Source organism: Cryptotermes secundus, unplaced genomic scaffold (genome assembly GCF_002891405.2).
Source record: "Cryptotermes secundus unplaced genomic scaffold, Csec_1.0 scaffold2369, whole genome shotgun sequence".
NCBI lineage: Eukaryota > Metazoa > Arthropoda > Insecta > Blattodea > Kalotermitidae > Cryptotermes > Cryptotermes secundus.
Genome location: NW_019743198.1, coordinates 56,997 through 80,828, shown reverse-complemented (window position 1 = coordinate 80,828; position 23,832 = coordinate 56,997). Strand labels below are relative to the sequence as shown.

The following is a 23,832-nucleotide window of genomic DNA, read 5'->3' as shown; positions in this document are numbered from 1 at the left end:
ACCTTTAACACAGTTGGTTTTTAGCAACTTCCAGTTGAAATGTCAAGGAGCACTATGCTAGCACAAAAGAAAATGCAGCTCTCTGTCTACTTCTGTCATTCCCAAGCTTGTGGGAACTGTTCAGCAATAACACAGAAAAACAATTGCAACAATCTTTTATCACCCCTTCAAGGATCTTTATGACAATGATTTTACTGCAATCTTAAGTATGGGGAACTGCTGATCCAGTCTCTGAACCCAAACAAAATGCTTAACGCAGTTTCATTCCAGTACAAGCAGAATATATATATATATGGACCAGTTACTGCTTCCTGTTATGAATGGTTACCATCATTCAGAACTGCATCTTGCTACAAAAGAATGACAAATGAGATACCAAAGTTCTTCTTCTTTATGTGCAGTAAAACCTGTTGTTGTGCCCCAGGTTATTAATGGGTATGATTTTATTTAACAAGGGATAAATTTTCTGTTTAATTTATTAGAAAATAATTATAAGTTTTATAAATTGAAATATGTTAGGTGAACCACAGGTTGGCCAGCTGGAAACCAGAGTTCAGATCACCTGCTGACATAGCACATTTCTCAGGCATCTGGTTTCAGTTGTATAGTTTATAGAAATTGCTGACAAATCAGGTGAACGACACAGAAGCAAGTCTCGCTTTTGCAGGGTAGGTTATCGGCCAGGAAGAATCTGCCGATTTTAGGATTTTGGGTGCACAGAATTAGGAGTTGCTTGGAGCAGTTGACCCTAAAAAATCGTGTGGTAGGAAGGAGACGTGACGGAATCAGACGTCTTTCTCTTTTGTAACCATGAGTAATTGCCTGTGTTCGGATCACTGATGGTTGTTAATACATAATTTCTGGTTCAATGATTTTGGTTTGGTAATGAATTCTTAGGATAAAATTGGTTAAATGGTCTTAGCATATAAACTTTGAATTGTAAAAGATTAATTTTGATTTATTGAGTGATTATGGGAATGTACAAATTTTGATTTATTAAGTGATGATTAAGATGCAAGAATCTTGTTTGGTAATTAAGTTTAGAATGTAACATTTGATTCTCTAGTCGCTTGTTGAAAATGCCTCCTTTGACTCGCTGACTGTGTGTAACGACAGAGAATATGATTTATTGGTGTTAAGGGATGAAATGTGGGTCATTACTCGATGGTTAGCATATGAACTTTGGGTCACTGTTAAGATATAAATTTTGGTCAGCGCATGATGGTTAGAATATGAATTTGGTTCACTATTGTTATATCATAACTTCGGTCCACTGATTATTTGTTAATATGTAATTTCTGGTTCAATAACAGTTAGGATATGAATTTGGGTATTCATGGTTTGTTAGGATAAAATTTGGGTAATGAATTGCTAAGTGTAAATTTTATTCCACTGATCAATTATTAGAATATACTAATTTTCCTTTATGGACTGATGGCTAAGATATAAACATTTGGTTCAGTAATTAAGTGTTAGGATGTAACATTTGGTTTCCTAATGGCTTGATGAAACATAAAGGTTGGTCACATGATCGTTAGTTTATGAACTTTGGTGGCAGAGTATAAAATCTGATCCGCTGATTGATTGTTAGCATGTAATACTTGATTTTCTAAATGTCTGTTAGAAGATATAAGGTCTGACTTATAAACCGAACATTAGGATACACGTGATTGTTCGGGGATATAAGGTAATTGGGTTTGAGTGTTGGAATAGGAATTTTGGTTTGTACCATGTAAGTCTAACCGATTTTACGAGGTACTCGTAATGAGTGAATTAGAATACTGTGTAAATTTTATGCTTGTATATATGTACTTGTTGATTTTATTATGTTTGTTCTTGTTTTCACATGCGGAGTGCTTATTGGGGTATTTGTAATAGTTACGTCATTGCCGGAGTAGGAGCTATCCACAGATGTTTAAATAGTGCCAAACAGGTGGGATATTCTAAATTTTGATGGTGGCCGCATGGGACATAATAAGAATTTGGGTGTCACAAACGTGTGCCACAACAAAATTGGTGACAGCGTTGGGATAAGAACAAGAAATTTGGATGCCTAACCCCCGCATTCGTAGTAATAAATTGGTCATAAGGCATGCGGAACAATAACCTGGTGGCAGCAGTAAGATACAATAAGAATTTCTGAGTCACAATCTTTGTGACAAAACACTGTGAATCCAGCTGTTACCACGTGTCTTAATCTGCTGAACTGTTACTGAACTGGCAAGTATATAGGATTTCCTTTAGACCTGTCTTTTCATAATATATTTGATCAACTGCTCTTAGCCAGACGTCACTATAAATTAAGTGATGTTTGTACTTCCCAAGCACAGTCCAGACACATGTCTACTCATGTCTTCATATAATGACATTCTTTCTCCAAGAATCCATGCACTATGCTGTTATGTACTACAAAATTAAAAATGTTCACAAAAACAAACTCTGAGCTCAAAATGAAACAAAATAAATGGGTTAAACATGAGCACAAAAAAAATGGTTTTGGAGCTGAGAGCCAAAACTGTTTACCAGCAAATGCCCAAAGCTTTGTGGCAAAATCAGCAGCTGGAACCATTAATACAAACATAAACATGATTCTGAAAGCTGTAATGGAGAGCTGAAGCAGCAAAATGAAATATAAAAGCTACATAAAACAAAGAATGAAACTGTTAATATCCTCCTCCTGACGTTTCCAGAGATGCTGCATAGTGAACATTCCAATTTCTGATGCAGAAGGATGTAGTCCCTACAAAAACAAAAATGCTAAATTCTAAAATTTATTAAGCTGTAAGATGGCTACATCTGAGTGGAAGCATACATGGCCAACATAGACAAGTTTCAATGTATCAGGCTAAAGAACCTGTTCCATCTCCAAATGATTCTCAAACTTTTCCTTGGTTTTCCCAATTCCCTTCTTCCATGGTTTAGTATTGTTACTAACCCTGTAGTTCTACTGTCCACCGTACATCCTACGTGTGTGTGTGTGTGTGACATTGCTCGCTCTCTCTCTCTCTCTCTCCTTGTCACTTTGTTCGTAATTTTAACTTCTAGTTAGGTTCTAACGTCAACAATTCTTTATCTTATCCTATAGTGTCATTCCAGCCACTGATCTCAAAAATTCCATTTGCTTTTATAATATTCCCTTAGCTCCAAAATCTCACATCCACAAATATAGTGGGAGGGTCACTGTTTCATAAAAGTTACGTTATAAATGTGGTATCAATATCCCCCCTCCCCCGTTTAAGAACTGAAAGTGGGAATGCGTCTGCCGAACAGGATGGCCCAGCCCTGCATATGACTAGCCTGCAGAGACCATTAAGTGGCATGCAAGCTTATGTTATTATGTTCCATACAGGCCGTTGCAACATGAGCATTCATTCAGCCACGGGATTAGTTCCACTCTTGCAGGCAGGTGGGCTCCCTTACTTGAATATAAGACATCTGTTAATACAGACATATACCAAGAACATACTTTTAGCTGGAAATTAATTTTTCTACAAGACACATCACACATAAATAAATATTATACCTCTATTCAAGTAGCAGATGGATACCACCAGATAAACTGCCAAATCTGTCCTTAATTTGAACGCTTGGCCTTAAAACAGAACACCCTGGAAGTGTCTTGCTTTGGATAAAGTAAGTCCAAAGTTCAAATTAACTGTAACATACTCCCTCCTCCCGGGTGAAAGCTGTCATGCTGCCGCCACCTGCTCAGTATGCATGTTCACTTCTTGGTCATAATTTTCAGATACTCGAGCGCATTCTGCGCTGCGCTTGCTTGAGCTTCCTTTGAAGAGTTACCACTGCCATAGCACACCGCGACAGGTAGCGTGGACAGCTGCACCAAACACTGCCACTTTCCTGTGGAACAAAACAGGTCACAGCTTAACCTTTCACTGCAGCACACTCACTCACCGATTCACGATGTTTAACAACACTGGCGGTAGCTCTTACTGTACAGAAACAAATGGCAGGCTGATAACAGTGATCATGGTCTTACTGGAGGTATTGTATTTGCCTAGAGGGATTGAGAAAAGTCATAAAAACCTGTAAGTAGAGCCGTTCCTTCTGCTTGTACATATATCTGAACTATTACAATTGGATGGTATCTGTAGGAGCTTATCTGGCAAAATGAAAGGAATCTTTAGCTGATAAATCAAAACACATCTCTAGCTGACAGGACAAAAAGTGTACCTGCATGAAGTAAATAAAAGGCGTAACTACCTGATACAATAAAAGGTATCTGTAACTGATATAACAATTGAGTTTACAAAATTACAGAAGCTCATGCACATCAAGACACATATTTAAGTGGCTGATCCTCAACTGCTGGTCCCAGCAGAATTACCTGTGATAGATTTCTCTTCTATATCCACATATGTAACCTCAAATTGTTGCTCAGATGCAATCTCCTGCAGAAACTGAACAAAGTTAAAGCTGCTGTTGTTAAGAGAAGTGCTCTGCAGACAAACAGACAAACAAACTTTACTAAACTCTGTTTGTCTCTTTCTTGGCTTATATAATGGAACACAAAAGCCATGTAAATCAAAACTGCAGAGAATAAAAATCAATGCAAAGTTACTGCACATCGCTCACTCATGGAGCTGAGCCCTTCTTGAGAAGCTGCAAATTGTGCAGCTACTCAAGAACTTCCTAGCATTGTATGGAACCCGAAGGTTCAGTACTGTTATTTCATATACTTTCCCATAAAATGACTGAACCTAACTACATAATACCAAACAACAACGAAATCCAGAGAAACACATAACCTCAGTCTTCAGGATCAAAGAATAAGCCAAGAAATAAACCAGAAAGAAGCAAGCACCAAGCAGAGCTGGTTCCATTGGCTTACTCTTCAACACTGAAGATGGAAGCTATTATGTTCCTCCTAAATGTCAACTGACATTTACCAGACCACATGGCATTACATCCCAGAAGAGAGAAGTCTTCATAATCACTGCTGTAAGAACCTCAAGTCCAACAGAGACATTCATCTGACCAATAAAGGCAGTTTCAAAAAGAACTTACATTTCATGTTAGGGTTGCTAGTGTATCTACAGTTATTTTGCTGAAAACATCATCCTTGCAGTTTCCTTTAGGAAGACGGTCTCCATAAATTGCAGGAAGTTAATCAAAACTGCTGTAGCCATTTTCAAGACAACTGCTATTGTCTTTTATAGCCCATCTAAAAAGGCCCTTATTTTTGGGACTACTGAGCTTTGGAACTCCTTTCACCATCCAGTATTCTAGAGAACACTAAAGAACACATTTCAGAAACTTGATCTGCTTCTGTTCTAAGGCAAGCGTGTGGCAGGTGACACCTACTTTGTTGATTCGGTTAGAAAGACCTAGCCTCAATCACTGGACCTGCCTCTTTCTTACAGACCTAACAGAGCAGGTGTCTGCCATGCCCTTATCTGATGATGGAAACAGATCCACTTTCCAAAACCCTGTGTTCTATAGTGTTCCTTAGAATACCAGATGATTGACAAAGCCCAAAAACCCAGTAATCTTAAGTGATATACAACACCATCAGAACCCTTTAAAATTTACCATATTTTTAGAGTAAGAACGTTCATATACACCAGGCACAAACCTGTAATAGACAAAATACTTGAACACCAAATATGAATAAAATTCATTTAACCATTCTGGTGTTTGTGAGGTACACATCCAGACATACACAGACATAGAAAACATTCCAGAAACCACTTTTCATATTCAGAGAAACTCTAAACACAGAAATCTGCCAAAATCTTGAGACTGGTTTTCTTCATGATCCCAATACTGTCTCATATATACTGCATATGAAAGCAAAAAGCATTCAATGTGTCGTCCTTCCTTTTCATTTTAAATGCTGTCAGTTCAACGTGGTAACGTAGTTGGTTGAGGGGCTATGCTACAAGCCCAAAGGTCATGGGTTCAAGTCCTGATGAGGACATTGGATTTTCTTCAATTGACCCACTCCTTCCAGCCGCACTATGGCCCTGGGGTTCACTCAGCCTCTAACAGAAATGAGTACCAGGAATTAATTAAATAATTTTCCTGTGGAGTAAAGTGCAGCCGGCGCATAAGGCTGACAACCTTACCGCCATCTTTGAGCCGAATGTCTAAATAATGTGGGACCTCAACATCTCACAGCCCTATGGGCCTTCATGGCCTGGTACAGGGATGGCTTTACTTTTTACAGTTCAAATGAATAAGCAGTACTGAAAATAGGGATCTGAAGTCCTTGTGGCAGAGACTATCATGCAATAGGCAGTTACCATTATTCTGGAGGAAGCTGCCGCCTCCATCTTCGGGGTAAGCTAACAATGGAGGCAACAGGTTCCTCTGAGATGCTGGCAATTATTAGGGTTATTCAAATTAAATCTCTTCACAGCATCACTATCAAATATGGAGAGTCATAGGTGAGCATATGGCCGTGCAAGTGATGCATAAGCAATCAATAATGAACTGTGTGACACCATGGATGATGCATCACAGTGAATTGGAACAGGGTGATATGCCTAAACAGTGGTGTTCCATGTGCAGAATCTATCGAAACAGGCCCAAGAACTGCCACTCAGTTCCTTTCAGGATCTCACTATCACAATTAACACATCACCATTGCAGAACCCTTTAAGACCTTCACATTGCTATCAACAGAGAATGTCCTAGCAAGTTCGTGGATGGCATCACAGTGTTGCATGACAATGTCCATACTTATGTAGCCCTAAGAACACAATGAACTCCATGTGCAGGAAGATGGTGGGCCATCCCCACACAACCTGGAGCTGTTGCTGTGACTTCCCTGTGTTTGGTCCCCTCATGAAAGCACTAAGGGCTACAGATTAAGGTCAAACAAAGACGTAAAAACCACAATGATGCAGTAGTGGCAAAAGCAGCCCAGGGAGTTCTTTTGTGGGGGTGGGGGGATCCATCAGCTGCTGCATCAATGGGATGCCTGCCCCAACATCCATGGAAACTCTGCCCCTTCACATAAAACAAGCCCTGAAAGGGTTTCAATTGAACAAGCCTCACCATATTCAACACACCATTATCTTTTCTTTTTGTGCTGAATTTCTTAATTTAAATAAATTCTAAGTACTGAGATCCTCACAGCAGTGATCATAAAGATTATTGTCTTATATGACACCATGCAGTCTGGCAGAAACTTTCAGATGTAATTGCTGAGTCCACCTGCAGCCTACCTTGAAGATGGAGGCAGCAGGTACCTAATGAGACTAGTAACTACCTACCAGACTACATGGTGTCACAATGAAGATGACAGTTGAAGAAAGCAGTCTTCTGGGATTTGGCACCATGTATATGTGATGTTAACCGACGTTTCGGAGGAACGTATCACCTCCATCTTCAGGGTAGAAGAAAAAATAGACTGCAGACAGTCTGCTTTTACCGGTTCTCACGGTCTCTTCGCTTGCAGATTTCTTATATTTTTTTTCTACCCTGAAGATGAAGGCAATACGTTCCTCTGAAACATCGGTTAACACCACATGTACACGGTGCCAAATCCCAGAAGACTGCTTTCTTCATAGTCACTGCCATGAAAGCCTCAAATCTTACAAGATGACAGTTATCTCCACTATCTACATCATACATCTTGTGTTGCAAAAATATTTCAACTTTCCACCAATGTATCACAAGGAAGAAAGACAAAGTTAGTGATGTTCATGATGCGCTAAGCACAGGTGAATGAGTACATCAGGCTGCACTCATAGAAAAATCAGTAAAGAAGATTCAGGGCACTGGCTATTCTGGCTGATGTTTTCATGGTTTTCCTCAGTCCATCCAGACAAACCTGCCAGGGCAGTACCTTCACATTGCTCTCAATTCAACAATCATCCAATCATATGACACTACATCATCCAGATAATGATGGTGTCAGGAAATAACCCACCAAAAACAAAAACAAGACCGATAGTTTAAAATGAGTTTATTGTCAACAATACTTAATTATTGTTTTTTAATAATGATATATACTGTAAATGGGGGCATGTGGTAGCGTAGTTTGTTGAGGCACTATCCTACAAGTTGGAAGATCTCAGGTTCAATTCCTGATGAGGTCACTGGATTTTCAAATAGACCTAATCTTTCCAGCTGCATTGTGGCTCTGGAGTGAACTCAGCCTCTAATAGAAATGAGTACCAGGAACCTTCCTGGGGGTAAAAGGTGGCCGGCACATAAGGCTGACAACCTAACCAACATCTGTGAGCCGACTGTCTAGAAAATGTGGGAGCCTCAGTGTCTCACAACCCTATTGGTCTCCATGGCCTGTTACAGGGATAGCTTCTACCTTTCTTACACACTGTAAATTATCTGCTCAGGTCATCACATCATGGGCACAGCACTTCGTTGCCACTTTTCACCATCACATTACATTAACAGTTCCATGTAGCTAATGGAACTGTTCCATCTTCTTAGTTACTACACATTCTGGCTTTTCCTCAGATAGGGCAGTGATGCTTGGTTTTTGGCTGTATCTTTGAATGCCCCTGCAACACACTTCTGCAATGCTAGTGCCTGTGGTGCCATTTTCTTTTTGCACGAATAACCCCAGCAACAGCATGCATCCCTGTATCCCCCCCAAAAAAACTCAACCCGAATGGGATAAAAACACAGAGATACAAAGAGAATTATCTTCTGAGATGTTATGCTCTGTAGCCCAGCAGAACTTTATTTTTGCCTGATAAACTGGCATCGCATCCCAGAAGGCAGTGGTCTCCATAGTCACCATTATGTGAACCTCAGATCTCGTACAGATATGGCTCTTTTACAAAGACAGAAACCCTTGCAGGACAAAGCTGTTTGGGTCTACAGTGTGTGAAAACTTTATGACCTCTATGAACTTTCAACCGAGAGGCTCTTCTTTTACTTATGGTGTGAGTGGGTAAGACCATGTAGCATCAGATGACATGCTAATCAATGAATAAAGACAGATAAGGGAGCTGATGCATAGCTCTGAACATTCTCAGCCTCGACATTATATGGAAGTGAGTGGTCAGCCTCATGCTGCTGATGCTGCCTGACCCACACGGGCTGGGTCAGCCCAGAGCTAGTCTACAGGATAGGGGGAATGCTTGCATTCAAAATCTTGGTGATGTAGTCTTGAGTCTAGTCACTCTACAGACTAAGCTATCCCTACCCCAGCTCCTACAGTAACTTGTCAGTGTGCTTAATTGAGCACCATGCCAAAGAGACATATGGGGGAAAGAAGGTATGGCTCTATCATTTTTAATCTCAACACTAGATGGAGATGAATGGCCAGCTTCATACCCCTGCCACTTTACCCCCAGGAAAGAACTCCCAGTGTTCCATACAGGATGCTGGGAGGGCCCCTGAGCTGGTCTGGGAATCTCTTGCCCCTGCCGGGTATTGAACCCAGATTCTACAGTAGTACAGTCTGTAGTCTGGTCACTACATGACTGAGCTATCCTGGCTGATAACTGCAGGTAATGAGACCACAATCCAATAGACAAGTTGCTTACCTGCAGTTCATTCAACTTAATGCCTGATGACAGCTTCAAATTCTTATGGAACTGAGACACCTTGTGACTATGGGGTGTGGTCAGAGTTGAGATTTTGCTATCTTTCAGGTCAGCATAGCGGGCAGCAACATTTGCAACACTGTGAGCAATCTACAACAAATAAAATTGTGGGATCTGAGGTCCTTATAGCAGTGAACATAAAGATGCCATCTAACAGCAATGCTAGTCCATACAGCACTATCTCCCAGAAGACTGTCAGCCTCAATAACAATATGACTTGCATTCATATTCATAGATTTCCAATGCTCATAACTATCGCACGTCCAGATCCATAAGAAAAAGATTTATATTTATCAGTGCTGATCAGACCAATCACCTGTATATGTCACGCATGACATCGTGGAACACTGAGAATTTAACAGGAAATCTCATCACTTGCTATACAAGCTTTTGCACTATTAACTTCCTCCCCATATTATCATATTCCTTTCAAGTCTGACATATTACAGAATGATACAATGAGGCAGACATTTAATGCCATCTCCCATGAATAACATGGACAAATAGTATACTCCACTTCACATATCCACATCAGAATATTATCATCACTGGAAAAAAGAGTCATCACTTGTTCATGACCCACTGCATAACTTACATTCATGCAATCTGTTAACACTTGAAATTGTGCTATGGTAACCTGAAACTGCTTAATTTCAGAGCTTCCATAGAGCACAGCATCCCCAATGATATATTGTCTAAAACTTCTTTGAGAGTACATCACACATTGAGCAGGCAGTCCTGTGTGTTCAATCAGATCCCCTGCATGGTGATTTTGATTCTCACTATATGCTGACAACTGATTCTACTAACTTTCTGATGATGATGTAACAACATATTGTCACGTGGTGGGTGTGTAACGCGACAAATAACTTCACACCTTAGTGGATATAGCGAATTTATTCCACTCTCTCTTACAATCACACAATTTACAATCTGACAATTACTTCCATCGGCAGTATCACAAATACTCCGACAAAAGATAGACAGCCATTGACTGGTTAACTGACTCACTGCCGGCTAACTCGTAACTCGTAACTGCTGCCTTGAGACCTCACTTCGGCGGCTGATACACTTTAACTGTCTTCATAGGCAGTGTAGGTCTCTTACAGACCCTCAGCCGGACAACGGGAAAATGGTTACGTAATAGGCACCACTGTTGTCTGACGCCGTGTTTGCCTGTTACGTGATGGGTACCGCTATTATTACCGTCGTCTCCACTGTTTACCCACTTTGCTTAGCAACCGGTGTTTACTCGCTTTGCATAGCGACCAGCGTGCTGGGACTCGGCTCACTTCGGCTCTGCTCGGCACGTCACGGCTGGCGAGGAGGGAGGGGCATCATCCATACCGCAACACGTCACAATATGTTATCATCAGATGACAACACACCTTCAAAGATGCTTTGTGCACACTACAATAGCAGCTCTAATTCCTGCACATACCTCATCATCTTCATCCAAACCAGGGGTGACACTTGATGCCATCACAGGGCTGTCCTGAAGCTTCTCCCACATCTTGTGGGCAGCCTGACGTTTTGCCAACTTTTTAGACTTTCCTGTGCCTGTTGATATAGTGCAAACATAACAAACAAAAATTTCTAGTAAGAACACAACACCTAACTTCCTTTAAGCTAGCATAAAATTTCCAACATCTGTAAGTTGTGTGTGATCCACATGACCAAGCACTGCATTACTATAAAGGGGGATGTGTGCAGTCCAGCTGGACAAGTAATGCATTCCTTCAAAACCAGTACCAATACATGTGAGTTAAAATCTGATTGCCAACACCACAGTACCGGGAAATTTAAACTCCCCTATTCCCAAGCCACAACTGTCACCGCCATGTTAGGTTCAGCTGCCAACACCACAGTACCGGATTTCAAATCCCCTATTCACAGACCATGAACTGCTAGCACAGAGTTAAAATCAACCCCACAGTACTGGGATCACCTATTTTCAGATCGCAACTGTTACCCCTGAGTTAAAATCAGGGTGCCAACCCAGTAGCACTGGGAAACTTAAAATCCATTATTCTTGAATAACTGTTAAACTGATAATATTCCAATGAACCACAACCCCAGTACTCAAATCTTCCAACCAACCAGTTTCTCGATGCTTGAAGACCACACAGGCAATGGTGAAAAGACGTTCATGGGGTAGCCCTTCCTCATTCACCATCTCGTAGCCTGGCGGAGGCCACCGTCGAGACATGCACATCTCCTGTAGTGTACCAATAGGATTACCTGGAATCTTGTCATCGTAGGGTGATATTATCTCTGCTTTCCTAACAAATGAAAGATCGGAAAATACACATTAAGCTGAAGTCCTGAGATTTTCCTGCTGATTGAGAGGGGACGGGTGCCTAATCACTGTATCTGGTTCTGGGATTTTAACATTTAAGGTGAATGAGGGCATCTTGAATGGTGATTTTCCATAAAATGTGATGGAAATAAAAATGATCCACTCCACCAAACCCATTTTCAACACTGTCAGAAAACACAAGAACGACAGTAAAACCAGTTTACGGAAAAACATTTTAATAAAACCATAAATATATACAGAATTAGACACTTATGCAGGATCATTTTTAAAACAATTAAAATTAAGAAGATGAAGCCTTGTTTCCTGTGTGTATTAAATTGGGAAGGTATTTATGATTTCCTTCACCAAATCTTCAGAAACAAGTATTTTGGGGTGAGTTCCATGATAATAAGAGTTATGAATGATTTATGCTGCCAGTGTGGATCATCAAAAAAATTATAAAAACATTACTGCAGATAAGCATAACTCAGAAGAGTGTTACTGCTTACAGTTTATGAGTGTTCTGGTGAGCTGGTCTGTTGATTTCACAGAGAAACCAGCAGTCTAGTAGGCTGCTTGTGATTAATGACACGAGATACATGAGAAAGTCATAAAATTTTAATTATAACCGAGAAGAAACAGAGACACAGGTGCAAGAAACTGTATGTGAGTTAGTCCTTCTCTACCTATGCCCCCTGCAAGGCCACACATTTTCCCCAACGATGCATTATCTGCTGGATACCTTGATCATAGAAGGTCTCATTTTGACTGTTTAGGAAGTCCACTGCAGACATGACGTCGTCATCGTCTTTGAATCGCTTACCATGAAGTGGCTTCTTTAGCCGTGGAAAGAGGAAGAAGTCACTCAGTGCCAGGTCTGGTGAATATGGTGAATGGAGGAGAATTTCATATCCCAAACTGGCAAACAAGTGTCGTAGCATGAGCCGGTGCATTGTCGTGAAGAAGTCGCACACCTTTGCCAGCATTCCACACCGCTGTTTCTTCATTTCCTCCTGTAATTTTCTCAGAAGGTTCCAGTAGTACTCGTCAGTGATGGTGATGCCCTTTTGCAAGTAGTCGGTCATGACACCTCACCAATCCCAGAACACGCTCAACATCACGTTTCCTGGCAACGGCTGGGATTGGGCCTTCTTTGGTGGTAGCAAGTCTGCATGATTCCACTGCTTGCTCATTTCCTTTGTTTCAGGGTCATAATGATAGACCCAACATTCATCCATCATGATCAGGTAGTCAAAAAATTCCACATTTTAGTCTTGACACAACTGCAAAAGTTTCTTTGTCACATCAATCCCTTGCCGATTTAAACTGGTGTCAACAATTGTGCCCCTCAACAAGCAGTGACCTTAGTCATGAGTAACTCATCATGGATGATGCTGAAAACTGAACCATGGATAATGCGGACAGCATGAACAATAGCTTCGATAGTTATGCGCCTACTGGATAGGATCAAAGCTTCCACTTGTGCCACAATTTCTGGTTCATCAGTGAGAGATGGTCTTCCACTTCAGGGTTCGTCTTCGAGATTTGTCCGTCCATATCGAAAGCGCCTCTTCCACCTGACCACTGTGTCATATGATGGTACACCTTCCTAATACACAGCGGTCATCTGGTCGTGGATCTCCCTGGCAGACTTCCCTTGCAAATGCAGGAACCGTATGACAGCGCAAGCCTCCACTTCCTCAACTGACATCACCATTTTGCTTCTGCCCCCTCCGGTGGCTCCCTCTGTCCACTTGGCGCAGGAAAATTTGACTTTCACCAAGCTCAGGAAATGGGCTATCTCCTACATGGAGATACATGATTTTCTCATGGTGAGAATTAAAACATTATGACTTCCCATCGTACATGCTGGTGACATGGAAGTGTTCTCAGTAGCCTATGTCAGTGGTTCCATTGCCAGATGGGTGCTTCATGATGTCAGCTGTGATGCATGCAAGACATGCCTGACATTTGAAGTGTTGCCAACAGCCAATCATAACGTCAGTCATCATAAGAGACTACTTACAAAATAACACATTTTAACTGTGAGAATAAATGCATTTTAAGTGGATAACTATGCATATATTCATAAAACCACCTAATGAAGATCAACAGATCAAAACATGTCATGGTGATAGAAACAAAAAAGCTAATAGTCATTTTATTAATTTTATTAACTTTGTATCCAATTGCTGTAAAGACAGCTGTTTGTGCCTTAATTCTCTAATGGTGAATCATTATTGGACAGTGAAGTATCTCATTATATTATTACAAGGATGTTATTACAATCTACTCCAACTTAACGATGGAAACCAAAACTGTCATACCAGAGATCTCACTGAACACAAACAAGGTTGTTTACTCAATGTATGATGTAACCTGGAAAATGTTCTGGACACAATACAATAACATGCCATGATAAAATATTTCCCTTTCAGAACACACTTCGAGCAGACTGTTCTTCCTCTGTCGCTCTGTCACTAGAGGGTGCATATACAGATAACCAGTTATTCCTTTCCTTGCCATGAAACACTGAAAACCAAAAGGACAGTGCTAAGAACAGCTGGGCCGGAAGGTGCGGGAGTAGCAGAGTTGCTCGGAGTGAGAATGTTAAAATTTAGCAGCCAAGTACCGCAGTGCTAAGAGAACAGGTGCGAAATATTCCTCTGTACATCAAAGATAAGTAGCAGAAAGCTCTTACACTTCAGGTACTGTGCTGTTGGTACCAACTGAGCCATCTTCCTGTGAACTACCAATCAGCTTATCCAGGACAGCTTTCGCAGCAGCGTGCTTTGCTTCCTTCTTCGACCTTCCCGTTCCCATAGCTGTGAACATTAACATATAACACATTAAGATTATGGTCACCTGGCACATGGTGCCGTGCAGTTTGGGAGATTACCAGCACTTCAGAGGAATGTGTTCTAGGGAACACAAGACAAATAAGGCAGCAAGTTACTCTGAAATATTCTTATCTGTCTACAAAAACTCGTGTTACAAATTACAGAAGACCGTAACTTAATATTCACAATCATGACAAACTCAAACCTCAATAAATTATTTGTATCTTGCATTATTTAAAATTGCATTATCAACTACATTATTGTAAAATTTCAACTGACAATAAAACCATCAATGGCAAATCAGGAAAGATGTGGCTGTCTCTGAAGTTTATTTTCAGGTAGAGCTCAGCATAAGAGAACCATCAAGAGGTCTAGGCCATGTTTTAGACCGTGCCTCTGGGTTACAAGTGAGGATAAGCAGGGTGATAAAGCAGTACAGTGGTTGTAGCTACACTATGGGAAGGAGGATGATGCACTGTAACTGTAACATACCCTCCCTGTGTCTCAATCGGTGTATTATACAAAATACATTGTGCATTCTAATAAGAGCAGTCAGGTCTAAAAACATGTAATGTGGCCACTTAACTCATGGGATGTGACACCGTGTAGCCTGGTAGTTCAAAAACGTTTCAGTGGAGTGTGCTGACATCAACTTCTGGGTTGAAGAGTATGCTTAGCAAGCAGAGCAAGCAGCACACTCCTCCAAAATGTTGGTCAACTTCTACCAGACTGGATGGTGTCGCATTCCAGAAGACAGTATTGTGATATGATGACTGAAAGTCAGAACAGTGGAACAAGAAGTGGTCAATGATAGGCAGTGGAATAGTAAACACATTTCTGTGGCAACAAATACTGATGCAACAACAGAGGACGATGTTTTCTATGTGGCCACTGCTAGGCAACAGCACAGTGAATATGTTTCCACAGTAATGGATTAACACATAATAGAGAAACTGTTGGAAGCGGTGTTATCTGTGTGGTCCTCACCAAGGCTTAATAGCAACGGACAACAGATCCGTAATGAGTGATGCTTGCACTGCCTAAGAATTAGTGTCAGACGCCTACCTCTTAAAATTGCAACAGCTGCAAAATATGGTTCTCCACTCCACTGGAAATTTTTCAAGGTGGACACTAGTCTGTGATTTTCATATAGTTTTCAACCTTCTGTAGGTATCCAACTACATAAAATTATGCAGGCAACAAGCAGAAGTCATACTAAATCATGATAATGAACATGTTCACAGTATAAGTCAAGGTAAAGCCAGACACAGAAAATATAAGAGGCTTAAACTTGGCAGTGGTCAACCTTATGACTGTTCAAGCAACTAAGCTGCCGTTGTTGCATTAGATAAGTAAGATAGGCATGACCTACTTTGCAATGCCTGGACTGACAGAGGATTTGTATATAGTGTAAAAGCAAGAATTTTCAAGAACATGCTACACGTGTGATACGTACACTTGACAAGACCAAACACATTCATATGAAACTCATCCTCTCATCAGAGAGGATATTACATACGGACTATGACCATACAACGGTTCAGTTGAAAAAAAATCTCTGGTTGTGAACCTCAAGGAGCTTGTCGCCAAGACAAACTGACTGGCGGCAAACCATCATAAGGTGACTCTGACTCTGACTGGCAGTCAGTCAAAAGTTGGAAGTTGGAGGCTGGAGTTGGCAGTTAGGAGTCTGAAGTTGCATTGTTAGATGCTGTTACCGAGCAACAACTAGTGAAGACAGAGCAGAATGAGAAGACTTGGTGTAGCTGCACTGATTTACAAAATGTGTAAGACTGTTATAGTTATCTGTAGTTACAAGTTATAAGCATTCAATAAATCCAACTGTCAACCCAAACCCAGTGTCTAGCCGCCAACACCCAACAGCATCCTTCACAGCTACATTTGTGAAAACCTCAGATGCAACAAGCAGCCATTTATGTTCCAACATCCTCATTACAACAAAGTCCAAAAAGAAACAAAATCAAATTCCTAATAAAATGAAAGAACTTAAGAACATGAATGATGTAAAAATAAGCATTGAATTGAATTGAAATTGAATTTATTTACATTCTATAAATCCTAAGCAGGTTAGTACCTTTGGATACAGAACAAGTCAAAAGGTTACATACATAAGTACAGGCAATTTTAGCTTAAAAATTAATATAACTTAATTTTACATCATTCTCTATTTACATTGAAGTATTCATCTAAAGAGTAGAAGGAATGAGCATGTAGATAATTCTTTAACTCTGATTTAAACTTTTTAGTATCATTGCCCAAGTTTTTAATACTTTGTGGCAGATTGTTGAACACTTTTATGCCAGTAAAGTAGACTCCTTTTTGATATACTGATAAAGTTGATGAGGGTAGGTGGAAGTTATATTTTTGTCTAGTATTCATGTTATAGACATCAGAATTTAATTTGAATTTATCTTTGTTGTAAACAACAAATAAGAGAAGCGATAATATGTATTGCGATTGAAGAGGTAGAATTTTTAATTTCTTAAATAATTCTCTACATGAATCTCTACTTCTACATCCTGTAATGATTCTAATTATATTCTTTTGTATTTTAAAAATTATTACACTATGTGAAGAGTTCCCCCAAAATATTAATCCATAGTTCATAATAGAATGAAAGTAGGCATGGTAAACCATCTTCAATGTTTCCTGTGACATAAAAGGCTTAATTGATCTCATCGCATAGCAAGCTGCATTTAATTTAGGTATAATTTGTTCAATATGTATTTTCCAAGACAGTGTACTGTCTACATGTATTCCAAGGAATTTTGTATCAAGTACTACATACAGTCATCCGCAATGTGATGCCATGTAGTTTGGCAGATGTGTACCAACATTCTGCAGAAACATGCTTCCCCTATCTTCACAGTATAAGCATAAACTGTGCAGAGAAGATTGGTACATATACTCAAATGGATGGACTTGGGCCACACATGCACACACCTAAACTGCCGTCTGCATGGATAAAATAAAATAGAATTCATAGGACAATGGCATGGCACAGGTAATGCTACAGGTTATCAAAGGTAGATAAGAGGAGATTAACACATTTTCTACCAATCCCATCATCTGACAGGTTATTTTCTTGGAACACTCTGAGGCAGCCTCTGTTAAAAACGTTCCCTCTAGACAGCAGCAGCATTTAGAGCACACTGTTATTCTACGTTAGTATAAATGTAGCTGTCTTTTTAAAACTGACAAAGTTTGTTCTTAACAATGCTATGTTGAAATTTCAAACAGCTGTACAACAGCAATATATACAAATTGACATGAGGCCACTTTAAATTACAAATATACAATTTCAGTGAAGAAATATTCCACACATATCAAACCTCATTACTAAAGATTATTTTAAACTGCTAACAATACCACACCTAAATAACTGTTATAGACTAGAGGCCTCTTATTTTTGTGAGTTATTTAATGAGGGAATCCAAGATACACAGCACCGAATAGCAGAATTAATGATTAATTGGAAAGGATCTGGAAGGAAGTTGCCATGGCCCGAGTTACTATCCCAGCATATTTCCTGAAGACCCTGAAGAAAAAAATTAAAAACCTCAGTTGGAGTAGTCAGTGACATGGCCTAGATTTAAACCAAATACTTCCTCATTATGAATGTAGACAGTTACCTCTAGACTAAAACTAGGTTCACTGCACGGGCAGGAGATTTGCCTCCTCTCCACAATATCCAGAGTGCCTCTGAGCCCCACCCAGCCTCCTATCCAATGATAATCCAGTCTGCTCAGTAGTTTAATGTTAAGCCTCCACAAAAGACAGACTGATTAAATTATGTAAATATCTATTCAGATATTTTTTGCTGTTATTATATATGTATCATCAGTTGAAATTCTTAAACCAACATAAAGGTTTTCATCTTCCTTGCCTTCAGTAAAACAGTTCTATCTTCCACATAAAACACTGTCACAGTATCCAACCCCACATAGCATAACAATATATTAAAAACTGTAATCTCTAGATACAAGATTATGTATGGCACAGGTCCTTACAAACAAACTTCACAGTCAAGGGATTGACACTCCTGCGTCCTTTGTGGCGTATTTGTTCATAACAAGAACTGTGCATGCAGAGAAACAGCAGCTGCTAGGTAAGGCCCACACACAACAACAGAGGGGGTGTCAAGACATGTAATGCGTACAGCCACTGCTACTGAGTGATTTGGTAAGCATGTACATGGTGATGGCATGCAACAATTGCAGAGATGTTGCAAGTGGCATTCTCTGTGGGTCCGCTCCGAGGCTATATGCCTCGACCGATTCAGTTCAGTTCGGAGAGTGAGTGCAGTGCAGTTGAGGGTTCAGTTGTGGAGTGTTAACCAGTGGGCAACGGCAGCTGAAGAACTCCTTTGCTAAGATCTGTTACCAGGAAATGACCAGTGAAGCCACTGCAGAGGAACAGCCATTGTTGAGAGCTGTTACCAAGTAAAGTCTAGTGAAAGTAGACTGAGAAGACTTAGGCCGCTTTCAGACGGGACACACGGTGGCTTGCAACTAGTGTCTGGGACACAGCCACTCAATGCCACAACACGCACACTTAGTGGCTCTGACGTCAGAACCCAACCTTGATGTTTCCCTCAGTCATTCAGATGGAGGGAATGCCTTACTACAGTTTGTTGCTTGAACCAGAAGAAATCATTATAATTATGCACATACTATGAAAATATAGGACAAGGAACAAGAAGAGAAAATTGTGGGTTCACCCTGTTGTTGAAAGTAGGCTTAGCAAAGGAGCATTCTACACACTCCATGAAGATATCTGCAGTGATGAAAGGAAGTTCTTTAATTACTATAGAATGTCTAGTACAACATTCACGGAACTGTACGGCATCTAAAACGTTGGCATAATTATCACTACTTATACCCTATATAACAGGTCTGGCTTGCACTAACTCGATAAATTTATCAGTATAAAAATGTTTGTCCACCATTTTCATCAATGACGCTGGACACTGTGTGTCTTGTCTGAAAGCTAGCATACAACTCAAAGCACTTCGAGTGGGCAGACCACAAGCCAGTGTCTCGGCCACTGAAGGGGAAAGACACAGCTGCGCCACAGTGTCGCGGACGTGGGACACTGAGACGCTTGCGTGAACGCTAGTATTCATGCTGGACACTGTGTGTCCCAGCCACCGTGTGTCTTGTCTGAAAGTGGCCTTAGTGTGGAGTGATTTGTAGTAACAGAAATCAGCAACAGCGTTACAATTATTTGCAGTTATGACTTGTGTGGTCAATAAATCTATTCACAAATCCAGACCCTGTCTACAGTCACTAATATATGTGACAACATTCCAGAGTTTCTGGGTTCAAATCTTGGCCATGAGCTGGCTCTCCTGACTGACAATTTGCACAGTTTTCCTCAGCCAAGCCAGGCAAATTCCATACTGGATCCTAAAATGTGGCTAGGAATGCTTCCTTCAACATCCTTTCCACTTTCTTTTTCACTGATCATCCTATCAGTTGACACTGTACAGTCCTAGCTACTGAAAGTGCTGTAAAATAAAATGGAGCCGTAAAACCTTGCTTATTAAGGCGAATAATTTTCACTGTCATACATACCAACCACATCAGCAACTGTAACACGATACCGAAATGTTGGCTCATGAATAGCACCCTCAATCTGAACAAGTTCATATTTTGGTGTCGTCCCGCGTCTACTCAACAGTTCCTGAAGTACAGAAACTGGGGTCTTGCCAACCGCAACAGCCATTTTCTGAAAACAAGCAGAACTCCACATACACACAGGCATTATTTTCTTTGAACACTTTTAGAATATGGCAAAAAGCACAGTTTTGGTGTCCTTGGTCTGAAATTAGCAATAATTACAATAATTAATTAGTAAATTCTGTTCTACATTTAAAACTAATACAGTGCAATAGAAATGGCCAACCTTCTAAGTACCATGACATGGAAACTTACTATGTCCTTCTTCTCATAATACAGCTTGTTGCTTTTGTGATACTAATTCCCTTCAGTACAGGCATAGTTGGGTGGAGCAAAATTTTTAAGAAACTTGGTTTAGATAAGGAGAGATTAGATTGGTGTTTGATTTTTATTTTGAAAAAGATAAATGTATATACAAATATGGCCTAGGCAAAGCCCATCCGACCCTCTGTAGCACATTCTTACAAACATCTTACTCTATCACACTGGTCACCCCACATTAAGGTGCTTCGTTTGAGTTGTAATATGGTACAATACCACCTACATCCCTTCTTCGGTACTTCGGCAGCTCTGCTGATATGTTGGTACTCCACGCAATTTCAGAGAAACATCTTACATGCACTTCTAGCCGTTATTGCAAAGTTTTGCTCTACAAACAATTAACTTGAGAATTTTGTTATTGCATATTAAAACCCTAACTACAACACTCACACAACACAATAAAGCATTAAACTCTAATTGTTTATGTATTTCAAATTACAAATATCATAAGCTTGATTATCATCATAGTGTGAAGGTTAGCTGCCACACAACTTTCTTTACAAGTTCCTACCAATCTTGAAGTATGTACAATTGATTTAATTTCATTTCATTTATTCAGCATTCCATAAATCCTTACATGGTTAAACACCAATGGATATAGAACTAGTCAACATGAGTAAACATCGCATACTGCATCACAATTGTGTAATGCCATACCAGTTAAAAATATTAACAATACACAACATGAACAAAAACAATCACCTATAACAATAAAGCGCTATCAACTACCACGCGTAACAAATCCGAAACTTTAATTGTTGTCACAGTTAAAATATTCGTCCAATGAATAAAATGAATTTAAAAACAGGAATTTCTTAACATCAGACCTAAATTTTTTAATCTCATGAGCTTGGTCTTTTATATTAGGTAGAAGTTTATAATAAATTTTAATTCCAAAATAATATGTTCCCTTTTGAAAGACAGTTAAGTTACATGAGGGATAATGGAGGTTATTACTATATCTTGTGTTGATTGTATGATTCTCAGAATTACATAAAAATAAATCCTTGTTTCTGACCACAAATAACAAAATGGAAAAAATGGACTGTAAGTAAAGGGGCAGAACCTTTAATTTCTTAAACAACTCCCTACAAGAATCTCTACTTCTAGAATTGGTGATGATTCTTATTACCATCTTCTATAGTCTAAAGATACATATGCAGAGGGGTGAATTACCCCAGAAAATCAGGCCATGTGTCATAACTGACTGTCAAACTTGAATAGGTCCCACTTCTGTCACACTCATAGATCATTTCTTCTTAGATAAGAATGTCTTCAATAAATTTCAAACCCATTCCGCAATAAATAGGTTTTCAGACCACGACTGACAAATCTTAGTACTTGAAAATTTACAGGTTATAAAGAAAAGGGACCGTGTAAAAGCATTTAGGGATATCAATGATGAGAATGTAGCACATTTCCAATGGGCATTACAAAATGAAAATTGGGAAGCAGTTTATGATCAAGAGAACGTTAATATGAAACTTAATAAATTCATAATACCTTCTTAACAATGTAAGAAAACAGCTTTCCCCTGGTGTACAAAAAAAAAAGAAAGACACCAATAAATGGATAACCAAAGGTACACGAACATCTTGTAATCATACTATAATAAGTACTGTATGACATTAACGAAAGAGATAAAAGAAGCTAAGAAACTGTACTACCAAAAACTCGTAAGTAACTCGGAAAACAAAATACACTTTACCTGGAAGATTATTAATAAAGAAACTGGGAAAAGGAGGGGCCCAGATAATATAACCGAATTGAAAGTGGGGAATAGCAAAGTAACTAATACTAAGGAAGCAGTAGAAGTATTCAATAAATACTTTATAACTGTAGCTGAGAATCTGGAAACAAAAAGTTCCAATAAAAATGAGGCTATTAAATTCTTAGACACTTTCAAATTTGATAAATTCCCTGAACTGAGGCTAATACCCACAACGGAGGTGGAAATAAAGAGCATACTTATGTTGCAAAAATCAAAAGATTCTACAGGATATGATGGCATTTCTAGTAAGATATTGAAATATTGTATAACTGAGATAAGTAAACCATTGTGTCACATATTTAATGCATCTTTTGAGCAAGGAATATATCCTGATAGAATGAGATTTGCCTCATTAAGACCTTTATACAAAACAGGTGAGAAGGCAATTATGGCAAACTATAGACCAATAATTGCTAATAAGTTTTTCTAAGATTTTTGAAAGAGTGGTGTACAATAGGATAAAGCAACACATACATACAAACAATTTTGCACAGTTTGGATTTAGAGAAAACAGTACCACAGAAATGGCAATATATACATTAACTAATCATATTTTAGAAACGTTGGAAAGACACAATCATTCATTGGGAATTTTTTGTGATTTGACAAAAGCATTTGACTGTGTGAGTCATGATATTCTTTTGAGTAAATTAGCAACATATGGCATTGGTGGTAAAATGAAAATATGGTTGAAGTCCTATCTGGAAAATAGAAGACAAAGAGTTGAACTCTATAATAATGAAAATGGAAAATGCTGTTCAGACTGGGGAACCGTCAAATATGGAGTGCCAAAGGGCTTGATTTTGGGTCCTTTGTTCTTCCTTTTATATATTAATGACCTGCCATCAACATTAAGTACTGACAACAAGTCATTACTGTATGTTGATGATACAAGTATATTAGTGTCGGGTATTAATATCGACGAAATTCAAGAAAGATCTAAACTTATGTTAAATTCCTTAAGTCAGTGGTTTAAATACAATGGCTTAACCCTAAACTTGAGGAAAACTAAAGTGTTAACATTTGAAACAAACAATTGTGACAATATGCCTGTACATTTAAAGTTTAACAATGAATTCTTACAAGAGGAAACTCATATTAAATTTTTGGGCATTGAAATTGATAAGCGCTTGAATTGGAAGACACAAGTTGAATCACTGTTACCCAGATTGGGAAAGGCATGTTATGCAATATGAATTATGAAAACATATAGTAATGTTACAAAACTTAAAATGATATATCATGCATACTTTCATTCACTCATGAGATATGGAATAGTTTTTTGGGGTCAGAGGCCAAGAAGATCTTTCTCTTACAAAAGAAGACTATTAGAATAAAAATGGGGATGAAACAT

At 39.3% G+C, this 23,832-nt stretch overlaps 1 protein-coding gene across 3 annotated transcripts in view; it reads right to left on the bottom strand.

Moving 5' to 3' along the window:
• Positions 1–1,784: 1,784 nt before the first annotated feature.
• LOC111874106 (RISC-loading complex subunit tarbp2) overlaps positions 1,785–23,832 on the bottom strand; it is a 26,312-nt gene continuing 4,264 nt past the window's right edge. For 2 of the 3 annotated variants that reach the window (XM_033755332.1, XM_023869328.2), the window contains exons 2-8: positions 20,282–20,435; positions 14,546–14,669; positions 11,646–11,827; positions 10,987–11,105; positions 9,486–9,635; positions 4,346–4,457; positions 1,785–3,858 (exon numbers count right to left, since the gene is read on the bottom strand). In XM_033755332.1, the coding sequence (XP_033611223.1) occupies positions 3,722–3,858; positions 4,346–4,457; positions 9,486–9,635; positions 10,987–11,105; positions 11,646–11,827; positions 14,546–14,669; positions 20,282–20,432 (975 nt within the window). In that variant the 5' untranslated portion in view covers positions 20,433–20,435 and the 3' untranslated portion in view covers positions 1,785–3,721. The remainder of the gene's footprint in view (positions 3,859–4,345; positions 4,458–9,485; positions 9,636–10,986; positions 11,106–11,645; positions 11,828–14,545; positions 14,670–20,281; positions 20,436–23,832) is intronic. The other variant, XM_023869329.2, reaches the window with a different exon arrangement.